General features: G+C 38.0%; 1 protein-coding gene and 2 long non-coding RNA genes across 6 annotated transcripts in view; 2 read left to right on the top strand and 1 right to left on the bottom strand.

The window, feature by feature from the left end:
• The window catches only part of LOC124290749 (CAP-Gly domain-containing linker protein 4-like), a 50,738-nt gene that overhangs the window by 23,802 nt on the left and 3,338 nt on the right, over positions 1-23,598 (bottom strand). Inside the window, exons 1-6 of one of the 4 annotated variants that reach the window (XM_046727567.1) lie at positions 22,686-22,725; positions 5,669-5,939; positions 4,685-4,940; positions 3,360-3,503; positions 708-907; positions 161-296 (exon numbers count right to left, since the gene is read on the bottom strand). In XM_046727567.1, the coding sequence (XP_046583523.1) occupies positions 161-296; positions 708-907; positions 3,360-3,503; positions 4,685-4,940; positions 5,669-5,938 (1,006 nt within the window). In that variant the 5' untranslated portion in view covers position 5,939; positions 22,686-22,725. Of the gene's footprint in view, positions 1-160; positions 297-707; positions 908-3,359; positions 3,504-4,684; positions 4,941-5,668; positions 5,940-13,113; positions 13,239-22,551; positions 22,726-23,598 lie in introns of those variants that run through there. The other 3 variants (XM_046727566.1, XM_046727565.1, XM_046727562.1) reach the window with 3 other exon arrangements.
• LOC124290752 lies at positions 8,944-13,384 on the top strand. The gene is made up of 2 exons (XR_006902024.1): positions 8,944-9,008; positions 13,140-13,384. It is a non-coding gene; the product is annotated as an uncharacterized LOC124290752 (long non-coding RNA).
• LOC124290751 lies at positions 15,025-20,470 on the top strand. The gene is made up of 3 exons (XR_006902023.1): positions 15,025-15,279; positions 16,002-16,080; positions 20,080-20,470. It is a non-coding gene; the product is annotated as an uncharacterized LOC124290751 (long non-coding RNA).

The following is a 23,598-nucleotide window of genomic DNA, read 5'->3' as shown; positions in this document are numbered from 1 at the left end:
ATATCTACATGTACACTCAGTGTCAGTCACTATCAGATCCAGTATATTGCAATACATATCACAATATAAGTAATACAATGTATTTTCCAATCTCTTAGTAATTAATAATCTAGTTACTAAATAAAAAGGCAAATTGATGAACAATGTCAAGTGACCTTACCGTAGTTGGGTGGACACTTGAAGTATGAAATGCCTCCAACACTGCCATCATTCTTGCCAGCAGGTTCATCCAGCTCGATCCCCGCCCACACCCCCGTGGCAAACTCCGCCGGCCCACAGTACTGGAGTGTGCCAGTCTACAACCAGATAATGTGTACATGAGCGTCTGTACATCCAGCTCGATCCCCGCCCACAGCCCCGTGGCTTGGACAAGCCAAGCTGCCTTTGAGGCACCAGAAGATAATAGTCATAATTTATCCCACTTGGTACCCTTTTTCTGCTGGGTGAACAGAGGCAATTTTGAACAAGCTCAGTTGCCTAAAATGAGACCACATGTGTCACATGTGCTTCATTTTGGGGCAGGACAGAAGTCCTAGAAACACTCAGGAGTCAAACACGGTCACTCATCCAAGATATCTCCGTGACCAACATTTCTTAACATCAACTAATTTGTGAACTGGGTTCTATCCATAAGACCACACATCACCACACACCATCTCATGTGGAGAGTATACACATTCCCTACTTCTGCCTGGAGAAGTACCCACCTTGCAGCCTCCAACAAGAACTTTGTCCCCGAGACGGAGTCCTAGTGCTTGAAGGGTGACCTTACTCTGGACAAGGTCGTAGTTGGGAGGTGGCTGTTTCGGGGATGGTGGCGCCGCCTCCTGGAGTGTTTTCTTGATCTTGTTGACTAGTTTGGCCATGTCCGTGTCCTGGTTGAAACCAGCAGGATCCGGGACACAATCTGAAGGTGAGATGAAATTGGGTTTAACGTCGTACTTGAGAATATTTCGCTCATATGACGAATGCATGCGTGTGTATGTGTATGTGAGGCTGTTTGTACTAGCCCAGACTGAAGCTGGTTTTATAGTGCTAGCTCACTGAGATACCATGCTGCAGTGAAGCATGAATACCCCACTCAGACACATTATACGACTCCGAGCTGACCAGTCCTTGTTGTACCCATTAATGCCGAACGCCAGGCAGGGACCAACAAGTACCATATTTTAACGTCTTTTGGTATGACGCGGTCGGGGATTGAACCCCCGACCTTCCGGTCTCCGGGCGAACGCTCTAAACACTACACCACGGAGGCGGTGACACAAGCTGAAGGATTACCCTAATGTAATGTAGCTCCATTCTATACCATCAGCAATCTGAACACATTCACCACCAAAGACTCGTTTTGGCAGTGCTGTCGTAAGTGCCATCTCTCTTATCACTTAATTCCTATTGTATAAGTTCAGCATGGACCTACATTCAATATCACAGTTTCACACACTCAAGCCTTCTGTGTATTTAAACGAATCACAAGAGTGAGTGAGTGAGTGAGTGAGTGAGTGAGTTTGGTTTTACGCCGCTTTTAGCAATATTCCAGCAATATCACGGCGGGGGACACCAGAAATGAGCTTCACAAATTGTACCCATGTGGACGAATCACAAGAATGCTATAAGGGATATTTATAGCTGTAAAAGACGTAGTAAATATTATCGCTACAAGACATTCTAATTCATTTGCTACAGCATGCATGGAAAAGTTGATACCATGAATTCTTTACATCAAATGTAATTTGATTGAATGTCTTATAAATGTCCTATAAACCAGCGTCAAAACAAAGCTATGGTAGTGAATGGGTCCATGATGGACTGAAGATATTAGACACTGGATAATCAAGGATGACAGCACACTGCACACTAACATTCTTTTTCAGAAGAAGTCCTCCTTGGGGTACATATAAGCATTAAAATGTCCATTTTGAAAACCTACGACAGTTGTAACAATATTTCAATAAAATATTTTATCAAACAAAAAACTCCTTATGTTTAGTGAGACCACCCCTATAGGGCCCCTCACAGGGCCCCCTACAGCCAAGAGCAGGTAACTCTGGCTGCGTACCTCGTACCTCACTTTTCATGCTGTTGTTGACCTATTCGGTTGTGCATGGGTCCATGATGGACTGAAGATATTAGACACTGGATAATCAAGGATGACAGCACACTGCACACTAACAATTGCAGGGATAGAAATGCTATTATTTCGAAGGATGCTATTGGACACAATAATTTAGGTGTGTCTTTGTGAAAATAATTGACGGATTTCTTAAACACTATCAAGACTGCAGCCTAGTTCAGCTTCATTTGTTCTGGACCAATAAACTAACCCACAAACTACATTATGATCCAAAATGGGATTTCCTGTTATGTCATTCAAAATGGCCACACCACACCCATGTTAAGGGGCTAGATTGAAAGTGCCACCGATAAACAGTTTGATGGGGTGCAAAAATAGATTCTTAATTATTTGAGTCAAATTTATCATCATTTCCACAAAATGACTGACTGACTGACTGACTGACTGACTGACTGAGTTTGGTTTTACGCCGCTTTTAGCAATATTCCAGCAACATCACGGCGGGGAACACCAGAAATGGGCTTCACACATTGTACCCTTGTGGGGATTCGAACCCGGGTCTTCGGCGTGACGAGCCAACACTTTAACCACTAGGCTACCCCACCGCCCCTCCACAAAATGAATCATGGAAAGTATGATTTTCATAATTTTAGCCCTGCCGCCACGGCACATTGAAAATATTTCATCCATGCCATTTCCATGTCTGTCAAACCATGCTATACAAATTAAGTAGGGCTGCGCAATATAACCGGTTCAGACATGAAAATGATACGTATTGCGATACGCCGATAGAAAACCCGGTATTTTGACTTGCATTCGGAAAACTTTGTAACACTCGGAAATCTTCGGATATTTCCTTGTTTCATTTGTGCTAAATATTATTTACATTTTTATTTTGTCATGATTAAAAGCAGTTATTAAAGCTTAATCAAGCATATTGATTTTGTTGTATATTTGCTTTATAAATCAAGCATTAACTCGATTATAAGTAGATTTTTGTTTAAAAATTCTTCTTGCAATATATTGCAATACATACTACAATATATCCTTTCGCATCGCAATATGACAATTCTCTGAAATACCTACCCCTAAAATTAAGCACTATTTCGGTCCCTGAATTGTATCTAGCAGTAAACTTTACTGGAACCTCATGATGGTAAAAACTCTACAACCCTCCTGAAATCTCATAATATCTATTATTAGAACAGTCCAGTTTGACACAACCTAGTGGTGATCTTCCTATGGAATCTCGGTACAGTTTTGGCGTGTAACGTTGCCTCCTCACCTTGTGGCATGTTTCCAAGGTCATCCTTGAGTCGGGGGTCGGCCCCGTTATGCAGGAGGACCTTCACGGCTTCGTGAGCAAGGTTGGACGCAGCTATGTGGAGAGCTGTGCCATGTTCAAACTCGGAACATGTGCTGTCTATGTCTGAAATAAACAGTCAGGATATTCTGAGAACAGGACAAAAGAAAACTGATGAAATCTCAATAAACTGATTTGAATAAATAGTGTCAAATGAAAAATATACAAACTTGTGTCTCAAAAAACACCTTTCTTTCAAAACCATGGTAGATAAGTAAGCAAACCTTTGAGAAGAGATAAAAAATATCATGCTGCGTTACATTGTGATTGCATTCGTCTTGTAAATTTTCAAAATGAATGTTTCTCTCTTTTGAGAGTTTTACTTTTTAAATCTCAAGGGCCTATCTTAAATACTAACAATGGCTTTGACCTCTTAGTGAATTGAACATATAAATGACTGAGAGAGTATGGTTTTATGAAACATTTAGCAATATGCCAACAGGAACACCAAAACCAGGATTCATACATTCCACTGGAAAACAGAACTTAGGACTCTCGGTGGTTGAGTGAATGCTTTAATCACTAGGCTACCCCACAACTCCAAACTGAATACATGGAGAAATATCATCCAGGAAACAGGCTATAGATACATACTGTGAGACGAACTTAAGAATAATGCCGACCTGTCGTTTGAATCCGTGAATCTGAATAGCGGTGCAATCCATTTACCATTAAGGGGCCGAAGGTTTGTAAAGTGATAAACTGCTATGAAGCGTGTCAGTCTACTCTCGCTCGTTCGGGTTCTATTTGCTATTTTGCGGTTGACGATTTCCATACACAACCCAATACAACACTTGAATATTTTATGTGTTTAACGATACAAAAAATACCAAAAGGTTAATTTCTGTCCTAGCCTAGGTTCTGTGTGTGTGAATATTTTATGGATAATACGTTTACCCAATTTAAAGTGTGACATGATAAGTTTCAAATACCTGCAGAGTTTAATACTCTTTTAACAGTCCACTTTACAAGATACTAGTATACAAATGCTCGAGCAGAAACACGACGCTTCCAAATCATTGCGTAGAAAGTGATAACTGCAAGGATCACAAAAATCACATGCGCGAAGTTTTCACACCTGTTCCCCCTTCGAGTAGGTAGTGGATCAGTTCACGGCACGCTCCCCACTCTCCTTTCACAAACTCGTCTTTCGCGCACCTCATTCTAATGTTGGTTGGACAGTAGATCAAGCAAACATGAAAGTGGGGCCAGTGAGAGCCACCTAAATTGAGCAAGATGACACTTACCTAATGCCTTTGTAGCTTTTAATAATACTTTAATAACCGGCACCACATCGAAGTAGGCCGCATAGTGTAGCGCTGTCATGTTCGTCCACCGGCATCGAATGTTGACATCAGCACCTTGAGACAGTAAGGAACTCACGACCCTGGCTGCAAGTTCAGGGTCACCTATCCCAGCAGCCCCTGCTTTGCTTGCATAATGGAGTAGAGTCATGTCCGTCAAGCCATCACGATCATTGATATTGGCTCCACGTTTTGTTATCTGAAAAATTTATATTTTATTCAATTGCTTTACTGTTTCTCCCTTTTATGAAATTCCATTGTGTTATTTAAATCCCCCAGACGTTCTGGCAGCATAACCTCTTTGGGTGATTTATCCCGCCATCTCAATCAGTAACTTGTAAAGAATTTATCAACCCACTCAAAATGAATTTGGCATCAGTGATCATTCAAAATCACAGCTTCCTGCAATGTTTCCTTGATAAATTTAATAAAAAACACATGACAACAAAAACAATGTAAATGTACTACTGGAAAGATGTTTCATGCAGTAATAAGAGAATAGTGTTTAACACTGGTTTATACAGTGTTCCAGTTCTATCAGGGAGTGTCTGCTTTTTCATGGTAGGAGTGACTGAGTGAGTGAGTCAAGTTTTACCCCGCTTTTAGCAATATTCCGGCAATATCATGGCGGGGGACACCAGAAATGGGCTTCAAACATTGTACCCATTTGAGAACCCGGGTATTTGGTGTGACAAGTGAACCACTTACTTTGGGACTGGTCATTTATTATTATGTGGGATGACAGTTCCTTTTTCCAAATATGTAAACTAAAACTTTGAACACGAGCAAAATGTGATACAATCTGAAGACCAATCCCACTGGCTGATCTATCCCAATAATAGAGCAGACCCTCAGTAAAAAATCTGCAAATGTATGGCTAAAAATTAAAGGCATTTTGGATTTTGAGTTATGGCAGGCGTGGCTTACCTCATCAATAAGCAGCTCCAGATTTTGTTGTGTTTGGGGCGTCCATTGGCGGAGGACGGCAAAGATTTCTGGCTCGGATGTGTTTGGATTGAGCAATATTTCCCGGCATCCTGGACAACCGGGATCAAAGAAGGATAACTCTTGTCGATGGCAGGCCTCACAGAGTGGGGGGTCCACACACGGGTGAATCATTGGCTTGATGAGGATAGGGGGGTCAGATTCGGGGGGCAGGGCTCGTCCTGGGGGATCCTCCTCCTCCTCAAGGGTCATCCTGTAAATGGAATGGAATGATTATTTGTGAGAATACAATGAAAACAGGAACTTTTGGACATTGATATTTTCCAAAATCTGTCTTGCAGACTAAGCTTTCCCACACCAGAGACCATATACCGGTATAAGGTCTCTGCCCACACAAACATGTCAACCTGACGTCACTAGACAAAAAAAATGAAGGTAAGATTCCTTATAACAGTGAATGATTAAACATATCTTACTGCCCAAAACAGGAATATTCCAACAGATGACCGAAGAAACTGGCTCTAAATATTACTGAGAAAACAATTTGGGAATCAAACCGTGGTCTTCAGCCTAACAAGCCAACACTACAACCACTTGGCTACCCAATCCTCACCTTAGTAACCAAACCTGCAAGATCTGTCAAACATCATCATCAAGCATAAAAACTCAGTTTCAGGAACTAATCCCAAACCAAAGTATAATATATTTTTGTTCAGACCAATGTGTTCAGTTAATAATATATCACCCCTAAAATCTACTGACAAATCTGTCAAGAGACAATTTCAGGCTAGTAGATTAAGATGTTTTTAACACAGACTGAAATCTGCAGCATCTTCTTTTCACTCAATCATTAGTATTTCTACAGATTGTGAAAAATATACTTCAACATTAAATTGCTGTCAAAAAACTGATTTCCGTTAAATCCAAACTGTGATTTCCTAGAGGATGACAAACATGTCAAGAGCCAGGAATCCCTTGCTACAAGATGAAGGCTGAGATGAAAGTGAGATGTGAAGTAGGTGACCACACGACCTGACCAACTGGCCGGCACACAGATTACATCACAAGACCAACATGCCTACATGTGGATACAGATGACGGTGGATGAAGGATGTCGTCAGGGACGAGACACGCAGAGAGGCTAGCTGTTAATGGCCACCGTGAAGGTGAAGGTCATGGATTAGCAGCTTGACTTGACTTACTGGACACAAGATGAAATGTCACGTGGAGTTACACTGCCATCTGAACACAACTGAATGTTTGTCAACAAACACTGGCTCACTTTAGCCACTCACAAGAATGCCACTTTGAGTTTAAGACGTAAAAAACAGTTTGGCTCAATCACAGGTCCTATACTACTCAAGGCATTCATTTTAAAAGTTTCGCCGTCACATTTGTCAAAACAAGGCAAACACATTGACAGAAGTTTCAAATATATCTGTATAAACAAACTTAAATCGGAAAGTAGTGGTTCATATTATCTGAGTGAGTGAGTGAGTGAGTTTGGTTTTACGCTGCTTTTAGCAATATTCCAGCAAAGTCAGTGGGGGACACCAGAATTCATATTATATGAACTTAATACAATTAAAGAGTGTTTCTATCTAGTCCTAATCAAACTGACAAATACCTTAATGGGAATTTCAGATGCTGTCAGTTACTGGGACCAGCAGAAGTACCTAATACAATGCCACAATATTAGCCAAAGTTACACATGAAAGTTAAAATGTTCACACATTTTTTGTAAAGCTGACCACTTTATGGATATTCTGGATTAAACAAAGATGAACATATACATGTTTCTGTGGCAATACATGTCATCCAATATAGACACCACACACTCACCACACAGTCAGAGAATATTTTTCTACTAACACTATGTTTTTATTTAACTTTGCATAAAGTTGTGGATGGTTAAGTAGAGAAAAAATATATGCTAACATTGGTTAAAGGGTAAGATGTTTTTAATATACTTGTGGATACATACACAGACATACATATACATAGGTATACTCCCAAGATGGCTCTCTTTAAACTGACTGACTGACTGAGTTTGGTTTTACGCCGCTTTTAGCAATATTCCAGCAACATCACGGCGGGGGACACCAGAAATGGGCTTCACACAATGTACCCATGTGGGGATTCGAACCCGGGTCTTCGGCGTGACGAGCCAACGCTTTAACCACTAGGCTACCCCACCGCCCCGCTCTCTTTAGAAGAAGACGGCAGTGGTGAACAACAATATGCAGTGCGTCCGTTATTACCTACAAAGTTTACAAATTAAAAGCAACTGTAAAGATTTTGGAAGCTTTAAATTTGAGCAATCAAGAGGAAATGTTCTCAAACAAAATAAATGTTTTGTATTCTTATAACTGTCTGACCGACATTTTCCGCAGGTCGATCAAATCCGCAAACTGAAAATAATGTCACCTAAGTAATACAGCCCTATATTCAATACCTTCAGTAGGATATAATATCAATAATCCTATTTGAGCATGTCAACACAATGCTGATCCATATACCATACAACGCATGCTAAGTTGCTCTATATGTGCCCTCAACACATTGCCAACTGGATCACCCACAATACCTGTATATCACACAGGCTGATATACACGATATATCAATAAAACAAATATACATGTATATATAAAAAGGCATTCACTTACGAAATACTCCTTGTAGACACAGTTTCCATGTCAACCTAAGCTTAAAACATAAAATTAAAATAAACAACCCTTACCGACATCGTTTGCATAATCTTGAGAGATCGGGGTACCTCATTCTGGGTGATTTCGGGTGAACAGATTGGACTCTTGCTACTTGTAAATGGAAGGCATCCATTGCAAACTATATCCAAACTAAGTCTTAATTAAGCAAGTCATTAGTTCACGACAGAGAGCAAACAAATGGGTTGGTCAGTCGAGCCATTGGGGTCATTCCAGTTAGTACGCGGACATGTACAGCAATATAACACTCCCTACAAGCCAGTAAGGAATTCCCCCTTTGAGCGCATAATTAACTCATACCTAGACTATTGTATTCCATAACAATCGCCACAGGTAGTCAGTCAGTGGCGTTCATGATCACTTGGCGTTCTCAGACCAGAGAACATAATCCTTGAATATTATCAGCTTAAGCACAGCAGGGGACATGGTGGTTATGTTACAAAACTTACATGATAACCAGTTGTAATAACACTTGGTATTGTTATCACACCGGGAGTTATGAAATGTATACAATCAGTACAATGATACAATGGAGGACACACATTGTAGCAAGCAGACTGCAAAGGCATCGAGCAACTATTTTCTGTATCAACCAGGTGAGCAGATATAGCTTTTTTACGAATTTTGACAGGATTTGTCACCAGTGCAACAAAATATATGTTATGTTTGGAATTAGACTCATAATACTTTTTGGGGTTGAGCCCCATTCGGGATTCGAATCCACGCTATGGGGGTAAAGCACCTAATCACCAGCTCACATCGTGCTGTAGTTTGTATCCTGGCAATTACCTGTATCACACTAAGATTGTGGGTTCGAATCCTGGATTTGACTCAACCCCAAAGTACTAGAACCTGTACTTCACTGAGAAAGTGTAATCCCAAACATAACATTTTATTTGACCACTTTCTAAAAGGCACTGTGTATTCACTAGTGGTGGTCCGATTAATTGAAATAATCGAAGATTGGTCGCAGTGACTAAACGACCAAGCAATCGATCATGTTTTCTCATAATCGAACACAAACAATTGTGAAAAACTTTTTGCATTAACAACATTTTTCACAAGGTTGGTTTTGTCTGTTACATTTCATAAGCACTACAAGCTCGTTCCAAGTCATGATTGAATTTATCTCAAAGACTCCAAGAAATTAATGTTCCTAACATACTAGGCACCTTTTAATGATGTGCAATTTGAAAAAAAAATATCAAAGAACTATATTGTTTATTCTTTTTCTTTTTGCGCAAACAAAAATAACCAGGAAAATTTCATAAATGACGCGAACCAATTATTTTCGATGATTGATCGGTTGTAATGAGCCAATCATCAATTATGGGATTTTAACCAATTCCCAACACTAGTATTCACCTGTAGTAATGTTCTTTGACAGAAAGCATTTATGAATTTTCAACTTAATGTGTGACTAGTCAACACCCAAGTCTAAAAGATTCTGTTCAGTCCAGAAAGCTAAGCTACCAACAGTCTGTGTTAGCATCAGTTTCAGTAGAATTCACCGTTATATACACAGGGCTCCAGATAACTTTTCAACATCAGGAGTACGTACTCCTTATTTGTTCAATATAGGAGTACTGGAAAACCTAAGGGTACATTTAGATTACTGAATGGAAATTGATGGAGTATCAGTAATCTTGTGTTTCGTTTCATACATCCACCACAACATTGCTACTCCTGTGTAAACAGGTCAATAAACAATAAAACAATACTTTTTCAGATAAAGTGTAAGATAGTAAGTGATTCTAAGACCGTACACCATTGCTGTGGTGTGTTTTGCTACGTTTTCTAAATTATTTCCTACCGTGCATATTTTTTATCCGTACATACGCCGATACGGCCCTTATCTGGAGCCCTGTATACAGTTTGCACCACTATCAGCAGAGCTTACTAGAACACACAGAATTTTCCTAGACTCCTGTTCTGATTAGTGTCTAATTAAAGTGACAGACTAGTAAAAGTTCATATAAAAACACTAAAATCTACTGAAAATGGTGCAGTGTTGGGACTGCTGACACAAAGTTTGGGGGCACTTCTCTTAGATGTGTATCTAAGAGAGGGAAGTTCTTTGGCATATTTGAAGTGGCGAAAACAAGGCTTTTTTGTAGATACTTGATCAATGATAATAACTTACTATGCTGAGATCAGATTGCAGTCTGGGTGATCCTGATTCAAGTCCTACAAATTGGACATTTTTAGGTTCTATGTCAATCAAACAGTAAAAGATGAACCTAACCACAGACGCAGTCTCATGTGACCAAAAAGATAACATGTTCAATAGGCTATAGAACAAAGTTTAACATAGAAATAGACAACTTTTCTTTTCTCTCTTGTTCAACACTACAGACAGCAATATTCAAGTCATATTGTATTGGTTTGTAAATAACCCAGGGGTGGAAATAACTTTAAAATTGCTAGTGTACTCCGCTACAGTGGCACATGTAAAATCACTTGCCCTGATAATTTTTCCACTATACCGGCCGCTTTCTTGTTGATTTTTGAAATATACAACATAATTAATATTGGAAAGTCAACTGGACACTGGTATAGTGTGATATACAAATTTGCTTGCCCAACAGAAAAAAACACTGGACTCGGGCGTCGGGCAATGGGTTATTTCCACCCCTGTAACCAAGTAAGAACTGCAAGTTTTGTGATCAGTATTATGAGCACCATTCAACATTATTGATAATGACCTGCAAACAAAGTCACCAAGCTACTCTCTCTATTTCGTTGCTTCTTACAACACAGATTATTGCCATTTGTTGACTAACTCAATCTGAATCCTGACAAAACATCTATCTACCCTAAAACACTTAGTAGTTCGGCATAGGGAATTCTGAAGTTAGAGCCAGTGATATTAGTTAATGATGCATTAACAGGTAAAACACTGTTTACAGGTCAATGTTCACATTACAGATAAATAATTGAATTCAATTCCATATGAATAACACACAAATGTGATTATTTTCAACATGTAGAACAATAATACTTTTGCAACAACCTCATGATAAACCAAAAACGAAACTGCACCCTGATAAATGCTAATTACCAAGTTTCTAATTGAATATTTTGTGACATTGTTCTATATTTTCACTATACATGCACATAATCCTAATAAAATCAGTCCTAATAAATAATCACAAAAAATTGTTTTAACAATTCATTAACTTTCCACATTTGTACCCTTATAAGTCAAATGATTCCGCTTAGTTCTAGACATTAGTACAACAGCATGCCTGCCTGAATGTTAAAAGGTCATTTCAATGTTACATTATAAGTCAGCGTGTAACAGCAGTCGGCAACATGCAGCCCAATAATTCACTCGTCACGAGACAGCTTGCATAAACCTACTTGATGTATCAATCCAGAAAGAAAAATGGAACAATGAAATCTTTCTAATGTGAATTTTCATATTCAAAACTTGAATATTCTTAGAAAACCTCCACAAATAAGTACATATGTACCTAGAGTTCAGCTGACATGTATCTGATACTAGTATGTCTTCAAGGGATGTCGACATTAAACACTTTAAAGAAGCTATGCTGATATTACCACTAGCAGTGATGAAATTAAGGTTCCTTGTCTTCGTGAGGTTCTAAAATAAAGTAACTTGAGCTTTATGACATTTTAAATTGCTGAGCTGTTCGTTGGAGTACTTTTTTCTGAGATAGGTACATAGACGATTAAATAAACTTAACAACTGAAAAAGGTTAGCGTGCATTCTATTACACTTGGCACACATATTAACTTACAACTAGCACATAAAATTAACACTTTACAGGCCCATATTTGTGAGAGCTATTAAAGTTATAGATTTTAACTACATATTGGTGAGTGAGTTGGGTTTTATTTGTCTGTTAGCAATATTCCAGCAATATGATAGAGAAAACACTGTAGCTTCACATGTTCTATCCACGTGGGCAATTGAGCCCAGGGTTTCTGTGTAAAGCAAACGTTTAACCACTTGGCTTTAAAGCGCACTATTTATTCATGGACAAAAATGTTTAGGATACAGTAAAATATCTTTATGTTAGTATGTCAATTTAACAACCAGATATACACATGCACCTATAGAACTGTACCTCAATTATAAATATGCATAGGCATTGTTTGTAATGACATGCAGTGCTTTGATGTCACACATGGAGTTACATGCATGTCCTATTTAATAGCATTAATATACAACCTGTTATAAAATCAGAATAAATCCCTTTTAGCTTCAATGCAATGCTGTATCTTTGCCGACTTCATTCACAGTCAGTGATGCTTGGCAGCAGTATTCCATAATAGTGATAGATAGATATAAAATTTCATTGTTTAAAAAAAACTTATGTGAGAGTTTGTGTGATGCTATTTACAGTTTGACAGCAGACAGCTTGAACAATAACGTCTTACAATAAGGGCGCATTAAACATAGTTTAATATGTCAATCCATGGAAATGTTTAAGATCCTGAAATACCACGCTCTTCATCTCAAAGTTAAAAAACATTAACACCTATCTATTAAACACAAAGAGAAAAGCCTCAATCCTCAGAGGTATGTCTTAATTGAACATATGGTATTATTTACAATGTTAAGAACAAGGCAGAAATAGGCACCAGTTCATGAAGCTGTCACAAATTAACCATGAATATTTTCCTTAACTTCAAATACTGCAAGAGCTCCAAGACTGAAAGCTATATACTTACATTGAAGGGAATTTCCTAATCCAAAGCATCCTGTGCTCAAGTTGCCTGTGTATCAGTCATGATCAAAACAGACTATTCATCAAGGACATTTACAGTCCAACAGAAACATGAAGCAAAAGTGCCGGTGATCTAAGTTCCGTGACAAGCGTGCCCACTCTCCCTGTCAACCGTACAGCACTTCGGCTATCTAAGTCCCATGGTACACAGCTGAGGGATGAGTGATCGGCCATTCAAGTCCTATATGAAACCGTAATAAATTGTTTTGTTAGCACGTTTCCTGGTGGCACTTTATGACTGTACTAACAAAACAGGCCAGCCTGGTATCAATATGTAATTGACTGAGTTGTAGATAAACGCCCGGTCCTTCAGTAAACAGTGCAAGGGGCCAGTGAAGGGCCCTGTCTCGGCGTGGGGGACCTCCTCTCCCCAACTACCCATGGGCTGACCGATGGAAGGGGACTGGGAAACAACTGCTTAGAATAGACATCCTGATCAATAATTATTGAGTGCTTACAGCATGATCAATATATATAGAGCTTTATTCAGGTAAATGATGGGCAGGGTTCCACATAGTGGTGCATGCCATCAATATAATACCTGTAGTTCTGATCAGGAAAATGGTAATAATTAGGCCAAATAAAATAACTGTTGTGGTTCCGATTACACCTCTTTAAAATTTAGGGTAGGTAGGTAGGATTTTTTTTTTACATATTCTTTTTACAAGTAAAGTACAAACTAATAAAACATTTATTAATGTGTAATTGTTTATTCAATCAAGCTTGTTGCCATCATATGAACTTTCTCTATCAGAATGACCGATATCTGTTGGTGCCAGGAAAAAACAATGAGATGTGAAAGCATATTTTATTCATTCCCCTAAAAAAAATTGGGTCGGCACCAGAATTCAATCGTCGGTCGGGTAATCGGAACCACAACATTTGGGGGCCTTAAAAGAGGAGGGAATGAGGATGATCATGCAAGAAATGGGCTTCACACATTGAACAAGTGTGGAGAATTGAGCCTAACCTTTGACATGGCTGCATTAACTGCTAAGGTATCTCACCTCAAAGTTTATCAGTACAAAGACAGAACAACAGATAACATTTTGGGTCATTGAGTTATGTACTCCCTTGTGTTCATTGCAATTGGGTATGCTAATTTTCCTTTGAGTAACCTTTGAGTAACTCAAACTCAATTGGGTATTTTGCCATTTTGAATTAATTTTAAAACTATAATAAAGTTTAAATGTTAGTGTTTGTTATTTATATTTGATCTATAATATGAGAAACAATAACAATGAATCCAAGTTGCCAAGTTCCTGAAATAGAACCTCTCAATATACCTCACTTATTTTATCTATCCACAGGTACACAAGCTATTAAGCTAAGATTTGACATTTTTGTGTGTATGCATGTTAGATCACATTTATTGAGCATTTACAAAAATTCAAGCGTACTTGTCCACAATAGACTTATAGGAATTGAGTTTTCACATAAATATTTGCGTAATTTACGCAGATACGCAGCTTATCTGTATCTCTGTGACATAAATAATTAGTTCTTCAATTACATAAAATATAGCTAATCTTCACTAAATTAGTTTTTTACTTGATATTGTGCAGTCTACAACCATGATTACAGCATCAGTGTTACAATACAAGCATAACATGTTTTTCTGTTCATGACAAGTTACTGTTTCCTAGTGAGCAACAGCTATGGTTTTATATGTCATACGATCGGCTGTGGCTTTACAACAAGTTACACACACCAACTGTTGGCGTTAGTCAATAGCTAAAGCATCACTACAATGGGCATATTATGTTCTGTGTAGTAGGCAATGATGACACATCAATGGACCGTTTTGTTAAAGGTGTGAGCATTAATGCATGTAGTAGAGCTGAGTGTTGTGAAGCTTTCAGTCACATCACAGCGGCTCAGTTGAAGCGATAAACAGAACCATATAATGAAATCCAAAAGTGACAAGTCGTAGATATTTAAAACTGGGTGAAGCCTATCAGCTACAATGTCATGTTGACAAATCAAACAGCAGAATCGGAAATTTTCCTCCTGCCAGGAAAGAGGGTGGTGACTATGCACAAGGAATTCCTGTATCTAAAACGATTATGGAAACCAGATGTTAGAGTGTCCCTTAAACATGCTAATGCAGGTAAGATAAGAAGCTGGTAGAATTGTTTTGCCCTCGGCTCAAATGTAAGTGATGCCATTGTAAATTTTTAACGTAAAAAGTGTATCAAATTCATAAACACTATATTAATAATTCACAGCCAAAGAAACTGTTACATTGCTACCATGGTTATTACGAAGACAGGAAATTCAATTCTGAACATTTAATGGATTAGTTCATATTTACTCCTTGGAGGTGTAGATAGAATTTCTTTTGTCTGTACACACGATACATCTACAGAATAACTAAGTTTGTTATAGATGGACACAATGACATGGCTGCCTGTAACAATAACTTAATATAACCTGTTGTTAGCATTATTTTCAGTGATATTTTACGGACTGGTAACAGCTGAACTGACTAGAATTAACAAATATCAACGAGACTTGGGCAATGGGCAAGTGTCTGGAGTGACAGCCTTAGGAAGTAGGGGCATAAACAGTAGTTGGATCTGGATGCTGCTGCTGCTGCTGCTGATGATGATGATGATGATGATGATGATGATGAAGACGACCATGACTATTTTATTATAAGGTCTCTGATTACACAAATGCCTTTTTAGGTGATTTAACAACATATCTTACTGACTGGTATTATCTTACTGACATCATCATCATCATCATCATCATCATCATCAACAACATCAACATCAATTTCACTTAATTAAGATGGATAAAACTAAAGTCACAAATACATGATGCCAGGTCAGATTATTGGCAGCCTGGAGAAATGGATACCCTTTTCCAAGTACCATCTTGATCTGCCACTCAGTAAGCTTAGATGGTATGATTAATATCGTACTGTCACATTTAAGCATGAACATGATGAAAACATATCAACAGATGTGGACACAACAAATACAATATAATATGTATCACTGCAGTATTCACTCAAAAGGTTTGTCGCCCTCCCTCAAATTCTAGTTTGTTGAAGCATGTCAAATTAATGTTACTATTCAGATTAAATTAATGTTACAATACTTATCTAGTAAATTGATCTGACTGTCAACAACGCGGGTGGTCAGACTCGCTGACTGGGTTGACAATTGCAAATTTGCTTTTGTTGTCGGTCCAGACTTTCACAATACTTCATTGATCTACTCATGCCAATGGATGACATGTCAACAGGGAAATATGGTAAAAGGGAGATAATTCTGATTTCATGCTATGCAAAGCTAAACCCGAGATACGATCTGTAAGACTTCACTGTTACCATGCTGTCGAGTGCATACTCTCTAGTGCAAATGTTTTACACATCAAATACAATGACACACTTTTAGCCAAGATTATATTGTAGCATGTTTCTGGTTTTCAGAATTGCCAATTACTAACAAACCTCAGTCGTGGGTCAGTGAGCTTAGTATTTGCTTACCGTACTTGATTACCACAAAGTTGTTAAGCTGGATCAAAGAGAAAGGTACTTGAACTATTTAAGTACAACTAGTGTGGTATTTTCACCTAGCATGGGCATAATTAGATTTGTGTTTGCTTCTACAAGTGCTCAATTTTCTATTTTACATTTGCAGTGGATAGAGACTACACACACAACATTGTGGCAATAGGGTACCTAATCCATTTGTCTTTCTTAACAATGAAATATGTTTAGAACACGACATTTCATCAATTAATGTTAGATCTGTAAATTTTAATCAGAGATGAGTTTTGTTCTAATTTCACAACACTGACAATAAAATACAACTATTTTATTAATAATTTTGTATCATATTGGTCAAAATTGGAAATAAACACAGAGCTCCAGATAAGATTTAGCTCATGTGGGTACTGTACCCACTGTATTTTTTTGGAGTGGGTATTATGAATGTTGAGTGGGTATTTCATATTCCGTTACCTACTGCTTTCATTTTAAATATATGCGTATTTCAGTCATTTCACTCACCTAAGTATTATGTCATTGAGTAAGTTTACTAAGCAGGTATGTTCTGCCTTATGTCATACCTAATCAAAACCAACTTAGATAATGGAATGGTAATGGAATGGAATGGAAATGATTTCATAAAAAATCACTCATCCTATACTGACATTACAACACTAGTCCTATACTAACAGTACAACTTGATAGCAATCAATGTCTTTTTCATTACGCAAGCGAATTTTATAAATATATTCCGTACACATTTGTTTTAAACTTTTTTCGTATCTAACATTTTAAATGCGTAATTGGTACGCAACAATTATTTTTCAATGTGTAATTGGAAATTTTCTATGCATATTTTACCTGGATACGCAGCATATCTGGGCCTCTGTAGACAAATAAAAAGTTGGAAAAAAATGAAAGTTTGCACCCCGCCAGTACCTGTACATGATATCCCTTGTCTCTGTGTGTGAACTCTCAACATGTAATCCCTCACTGATATTCAGCGACTGTCAGTTACCAGGAAACCAACCTGTTCGTAAGCTCATGAAGACTGAAGTACATAGATAATGGGGACAATATTTACCCTTGAATGAAAACAGATCTACAACACTACAGCTCACATGGATATTTAGTCAACATTTCAAACTATCTCCTTTGACATCAGTTGAAATTTATGGATGTCAACTTCTGTTTGTCCCATGCTCTGAATGCGGTCCATTTGATCTCAGCCGTGGTGTATTGTATAGCTACACCCAGTATTGAGCTGCCTTCAACAGGAACTCTCTGATTGGCTCTTTGCAATTTTAGCCACGCCTACATTTAACAAACATAATTATCTGTCTCAAATGGATGTAAACCTTCTAAAAAGACAACCAACATTTGTTTTACTCTTTTAATGACAAAAATGACAGCATTGTCGGAAACACAGTGACAAATACATCATTAAACGTTTGAATTAGTCACAAAGTACTTCATTTTCTAAGTACTTTCTAAATTTTTGGAACTCAATAATTATTGAAAATACAGTTCTGGGAAATATTGCACATTCACCCATCTTCGACACTGACAATTGCGTCAATACCTCTAACACGGCAGATTCAGTTTCCATTACATCGGCAGCTTGTGAGAGAGTGATGTCATCGATTGTATCATCCAAGAGTTTAACGCCTTCAATTTTGTCAACTATTTGTGACAGTGTAATGTCATTATTTTCCCACTTGTGGACATTGCTGCAGTCTCAAACAGAATGTAGCTTTCAAAGCTTTATTACATAGATAAAGCTTTATTGGTCGGATATCTCGGACTACGACCTTGACTTCATCGATCAATTTGTGGTGCACCAGGCTGTCGTGTTAGAATGTACATGTACATGTAATATTACCTATGGTGGTCAGCTAAAGCTTTAACATAGCTTTAGTCGGATACCTTATTTTTACTGTTATTACCTATACAGAAAGCCTCATTTCCTAAATAATGCTTTAGTTGGATCAAGCTATGAAAGTGTTTATTTGATCTATGTCGTGTTGACGGGAGGTAACACTGTGTCATACGGTACGATCAATAATTCTTCTCTCACAAACCCCCTCCCTGGCCCATCCATCAAGTAGTATATCATCTGATTTCATCTATATCCATATGCCTCTATGACACTATGTCACATTGACCTCAACGAAACAGTTTAACGTGAATCGCCTAGGATCTCTTTGGTGTTGGTAATAAAGGCTTGCTGGGCCTTTTTCACCCCTTGTTCTATGTACTTTTTTTTCTCGTCCTCACTGATAGCAGCAGACTTATGAGATTTGGATCGAATCTCTTGTTTCATAGAACAAGGGGTGAAAAAGGCCCAGCAAGCCTTTATTACCAACACCAAAGAGATTAGGCATCATAAACTGTTTCGTTGAGGTCAATGTGACATAGTGTCATAGAGGCATATGGATATAGATGAAATCAGATGATATACTACTTGATGGATGATAACTTGATCCAACTAAAGCATTATTTAGAAATGAGGCTTTCTGTATAGGTAATAACAGTAAAAATAAGGTATCCGACTAAAGCTTTATCTATGTAATAAAGCTTTAGCTACCTTGGTCCCGTACCACCATCCTGTCTACTACTATATGTCATGTTCAACAAATCACACAAGTTGACATCAATAAATTTCCCCCTTGATCAGTATTACTTATGAATGCCATACAACGATTTTCTATGTAGACAGCTAAAAAACAACAAAAGTTAATTTCTTTTGTGACGTCCAAATATCATTGTGCGCATTGATTTAAACAATAAGGACACGGTGACATGTGTCAACAAAGTCAGCAAGCCTGACCCCACCCCCACCCCATCCAGTTAGTCACCTCTTATGAAAAGTATAGGTTGCTTAAGACCGTTTCTAACTCTGTATTTGCAGGTATGGATACTTAGAGAGAATGTAACAATTCATTGATACCTACGCTGTCATCAATTCTTATGAACAGACTAGTCCTGCTAAGATTCACTTACATATTCGGTAAATCAAACTGTATCTCTTAAAGAGATAAATTCATTATTCATGGTCACTAAAATCAAATATTTACAAAAAAATGTTACCATAGTGTTTTTGCTGGCAACTAGTTTGCTGTTTATCAGCATGAGATACGCAAAATGTAATACTAGTATATCCAAGCCATGCAGTACCATAACTTTTGTCATTTTACCAAAGAGGCCCTTAGCATTAGGCGGCATTAGGTTATAAGCTTTTTTTGTTTTACAGACATTATCATTGGAATGTTTCAACCTAAGCAATGACAGGTTTGTTATTTTAATTGCGTAACTTTAAATGTGAAGTAATTAATAAATATATATTTGTATTCAATACTATGTATTTGTGAGAGATATTGTATTTCCCTCACAATGTATTCGTTGCAGGATTGGTACAGACGATACTTCAATTGTCAGTTTGTGGGATCATGAATCATCATAAACAGACCCGGAACAGATGGAGTTAGCCTTGTAACTGTGGACGTAGTGTAACGTCACCTGTTAGCATGCTGGAAAATGCAGTTGTTGATGTGTCTGCTAAATTTTCAGTTTTCCTGTTGTATTTCAGTGAGTTAATTATTTCTTACCATTTGATGTGGTGTATCGTGATACAAATCAGGCCAGTCAGTATCATAATATATATTTTGTGATGTGATTTCAGAGATACTCAGCTGTATTACAAACATTGATTAAACAAACTAATCAACTGACGCATAAGCTCTTTATCCTGTAGTTTCGTTCTGTACAAAAGCAGGAAGAAAACCTTTTAGGCTTGTCAAGAGTATGAAAAACACAATGCCATTTTAGAAAGTGGTCAAATGTAACATATGTTTACTAAGAAAGTGTAATCCCAAATATAACATATGTTACGTTGTCAAGAGTAATTTAATTTAGTCTTCTTTAAGTGGCATTGTAGAACTGACTGACTGAGTTTGGTTTTACGCAGCTTTTAGCAATATTCCAGCAATATCACGGCGGGGGACACCAGAAATGGGCTTAACACATTGTGCCCATGTGGGGAATCGAACCCGGGTCTTCGGCGTGATGAGCCAACGCTTTAACCACTAGGCTACCCCACCGCCCCGGCATTGTAGAAGTTGGAAGTCAGATAGAACAAGTATATATGGATATGTGTTCTAGAATAAAAGAAGGTGTCATCCATATATACTTGTTCTATCTGTAATTTAGTCAACATTCCACTGAACTTCTAATAGTTCCTGCAAACAGGGCATAAGGGATTGGCAGGGATTCATTCAAAACAAATAAATCATAATTTTAAATAGACTGCTATTTTCCAAAATCAAAATGTCAACGCTGCAGCAACGCACAATTCCTTTCAAAACATGTCCATAAATAAAGATGTTATAAATCAGGAATGTGTTTATTATGTGTAATTGTTGCTGATCAACAGAAACATTATATATCTTAAATACACATTTGATATAAAATATCAGTTAATTAAGGATTCTACCAATCCGTCATTGCACTGGTGCTGGGTAATCAACCAATTATATTGGTTATCATGATTAAAAGATTATCATCAATCATCAACAGCAATCGTGTTCCACATTTGGAATGTTGACATGCAACATTCATTAATGAACAGGAAGTGTGAACGTGGCAAGAAACAGTCATCCACTGACATGATGCAGTGACCTTTGTATTATTTATCCAGCAGATGTGAAGGTCACATCACAGGCTTATTAAAGAGGGACTAGGCTTGGCTCACTTGGCACCGACTCACCCCCACTCCATGCAAGTGGGATTCAAGTCATTCAAAACTCACTGTATTAGTCTGTCAGTCTGCTAAACACAGTATCTGGATACATATGAGTGATGATGTATTGACTCTAGAAGTTACAAGTACCCTAGACTAATGCTTAGTCTCTGAATATATATAATTTTGATAGTAACAAACAAGCCCATTTATATTGAAAAGGAGCCCTAGGTAGACCAGAGATTCAGAACCTGAACCTGGGGAAATCTAGACTTGCTTTATTTAGGGCTTTAGCACTGCAGAAAGAGCTTGGCATTACTCCATTAGGGAAAATAATGTGGTTCAGGGACTGTGAGACAGACTACAAGTACCCTTACACAGAGGCAATGTCTCATGTCCACATATGGCATTAATTACAATGTCTAGGCCTAGATTGAAACTTTGGCATCGGAATCTGGAGTACAGTCCCTTCTGTTCCTCTCATTTCATGACTGTTTACCCTTGGTACACCAATTCTGCCAGAGACTCTAAAATGGCACAAATCCATATCGATGTGACATTATCAGCTGATAATGGCACTGACAATGTAACGAAATGATATCACAGATCCATCTGTTGCACATTCCATGTGGTTTGATCTGACAAATGTTGTTTGATATCATTTCTGGTATATAGCAAGCACATAAACACACACAATTTACAAAACATATCAAATGTATGCCTGTGAAATCTAGACCATTGTGTGTCATTGTCATCATGGTTAGTCTGTGTTGACAACAGAAACATGATGGTTAAATCAAAACAAAGCATGCCGTGGGATAGGAAATATATGAAAGTACACGACAAAACAAACATATTAGTATCAAACGATTTGCAAACCATGCACACTTGCTTTTATAATCTTGACAGTTATTTCCGAGGTGTCTGGGTTTTTTTTATCAGAAATACATCTATTCAAAAATGTTTCTCGCTATAATTGACTAATTTGTCAACATTATGACAATCATTTATCTGTGCATATGTCACTGCCATTGCTATTGAATGTACACTGGAAATCGATCGCCCTCAGGATGAACTACCTTCAGTGCCCGCAACTGTTGTTTTTGAATGTTGCAGTATTCAAGAAATGTCAAAGTGTTTACCTCGGACCTTCAATCGTCAGCAACCGTTATTGACCTAGTGTTAGTCACAACACATGCATATCCAGGCAGACGTGGGTGCGGTTGCTAGAAATCTGTTATCATGCTGAAAACCGGTCGGCAAAACACAGACATACAAATAACACCAGCAGCCTTTTGTCTCGTCCCGTTGCTCATCTCATACCGGAAGTAGAATATATACCAACAACCTCGTTTTCGTTGAGCACGTGGCTCGCTACTCCATGCAAAACACCGGCTAGACTTTATTTGGGGCGTTTAAACTTAAACAGTAACCCGAATATTTATCGATTGCTTCAACATGTTTAAATCACTGCTCCGATCCATTTATACATAAGAGAGATATGTTTTAGCAAAAATTATGCCTGTTCTTACAGATCTAGAAATGAGAAAAAGCATAAACATTAGCGTTATGAAAAACAAAAACAACAACAAAAATAACAAATAAACAAATCAAACTAACAATAACACATTCGTCATCGTTTGTGATGAACGAAATCTAGGTTCAACATATTTGTAAAATGGGACCATGTTTTTCTACTTTGGTATTAAAACACACTCATGAAATATACAACGCATAGCTATATCCACATTCAAGGGCAAACTGGTAATGAAACTGCTAATGTGGCCTCTAGGCACACAATAAAATACTTGAAGACTGACAAATGTTCAGGGATGACGATCAATCTCCCACTGTAGCAGATGCATGCTGACCCCGTACCCAGCTGCATGACCAGTGGTTTGAGAAATGCGATGGACTGAATGGACCTTGACAACAACAGAAATGATACAGTCACCGCGACGATGATAACAAAACTGCCCTGTAACACATGATATATTTGGGATTACACTTTCTCAGTACAGTTTCTAGTACTTTTGTTGGGTTGAGTTCCAAATGGGATTCGAACCCACATCCAGCAGAAACTGCTGGGCGTCTTGGAAAATAATGTGGTTCAAGGACTTTGAGACAGATTAATACATGTATATAATACTACACATATACCTCTGACCTTTTCTGACAAAAATGGCGTC

The sequence above is a fragment of the Haliotis rubra genome, unplaced genomic scaffold, assembly GCF_003918875.1.
Source record: "Haliotis rubra isolate DU_JTF1 unplaced genomic scaffold, ASM391887v1 Scf473, whole genome shotgun sequence".
NCBI classification, from domain to species: Eukaryota; Metazoa; Mollusca; class Gastropoda; order Lepetellida; family Haliotidae; genus Haliotis; species Haliotis rubra.
This window is presented reverse-complemented; position numbering and strand designations above follow the sequence as displayed.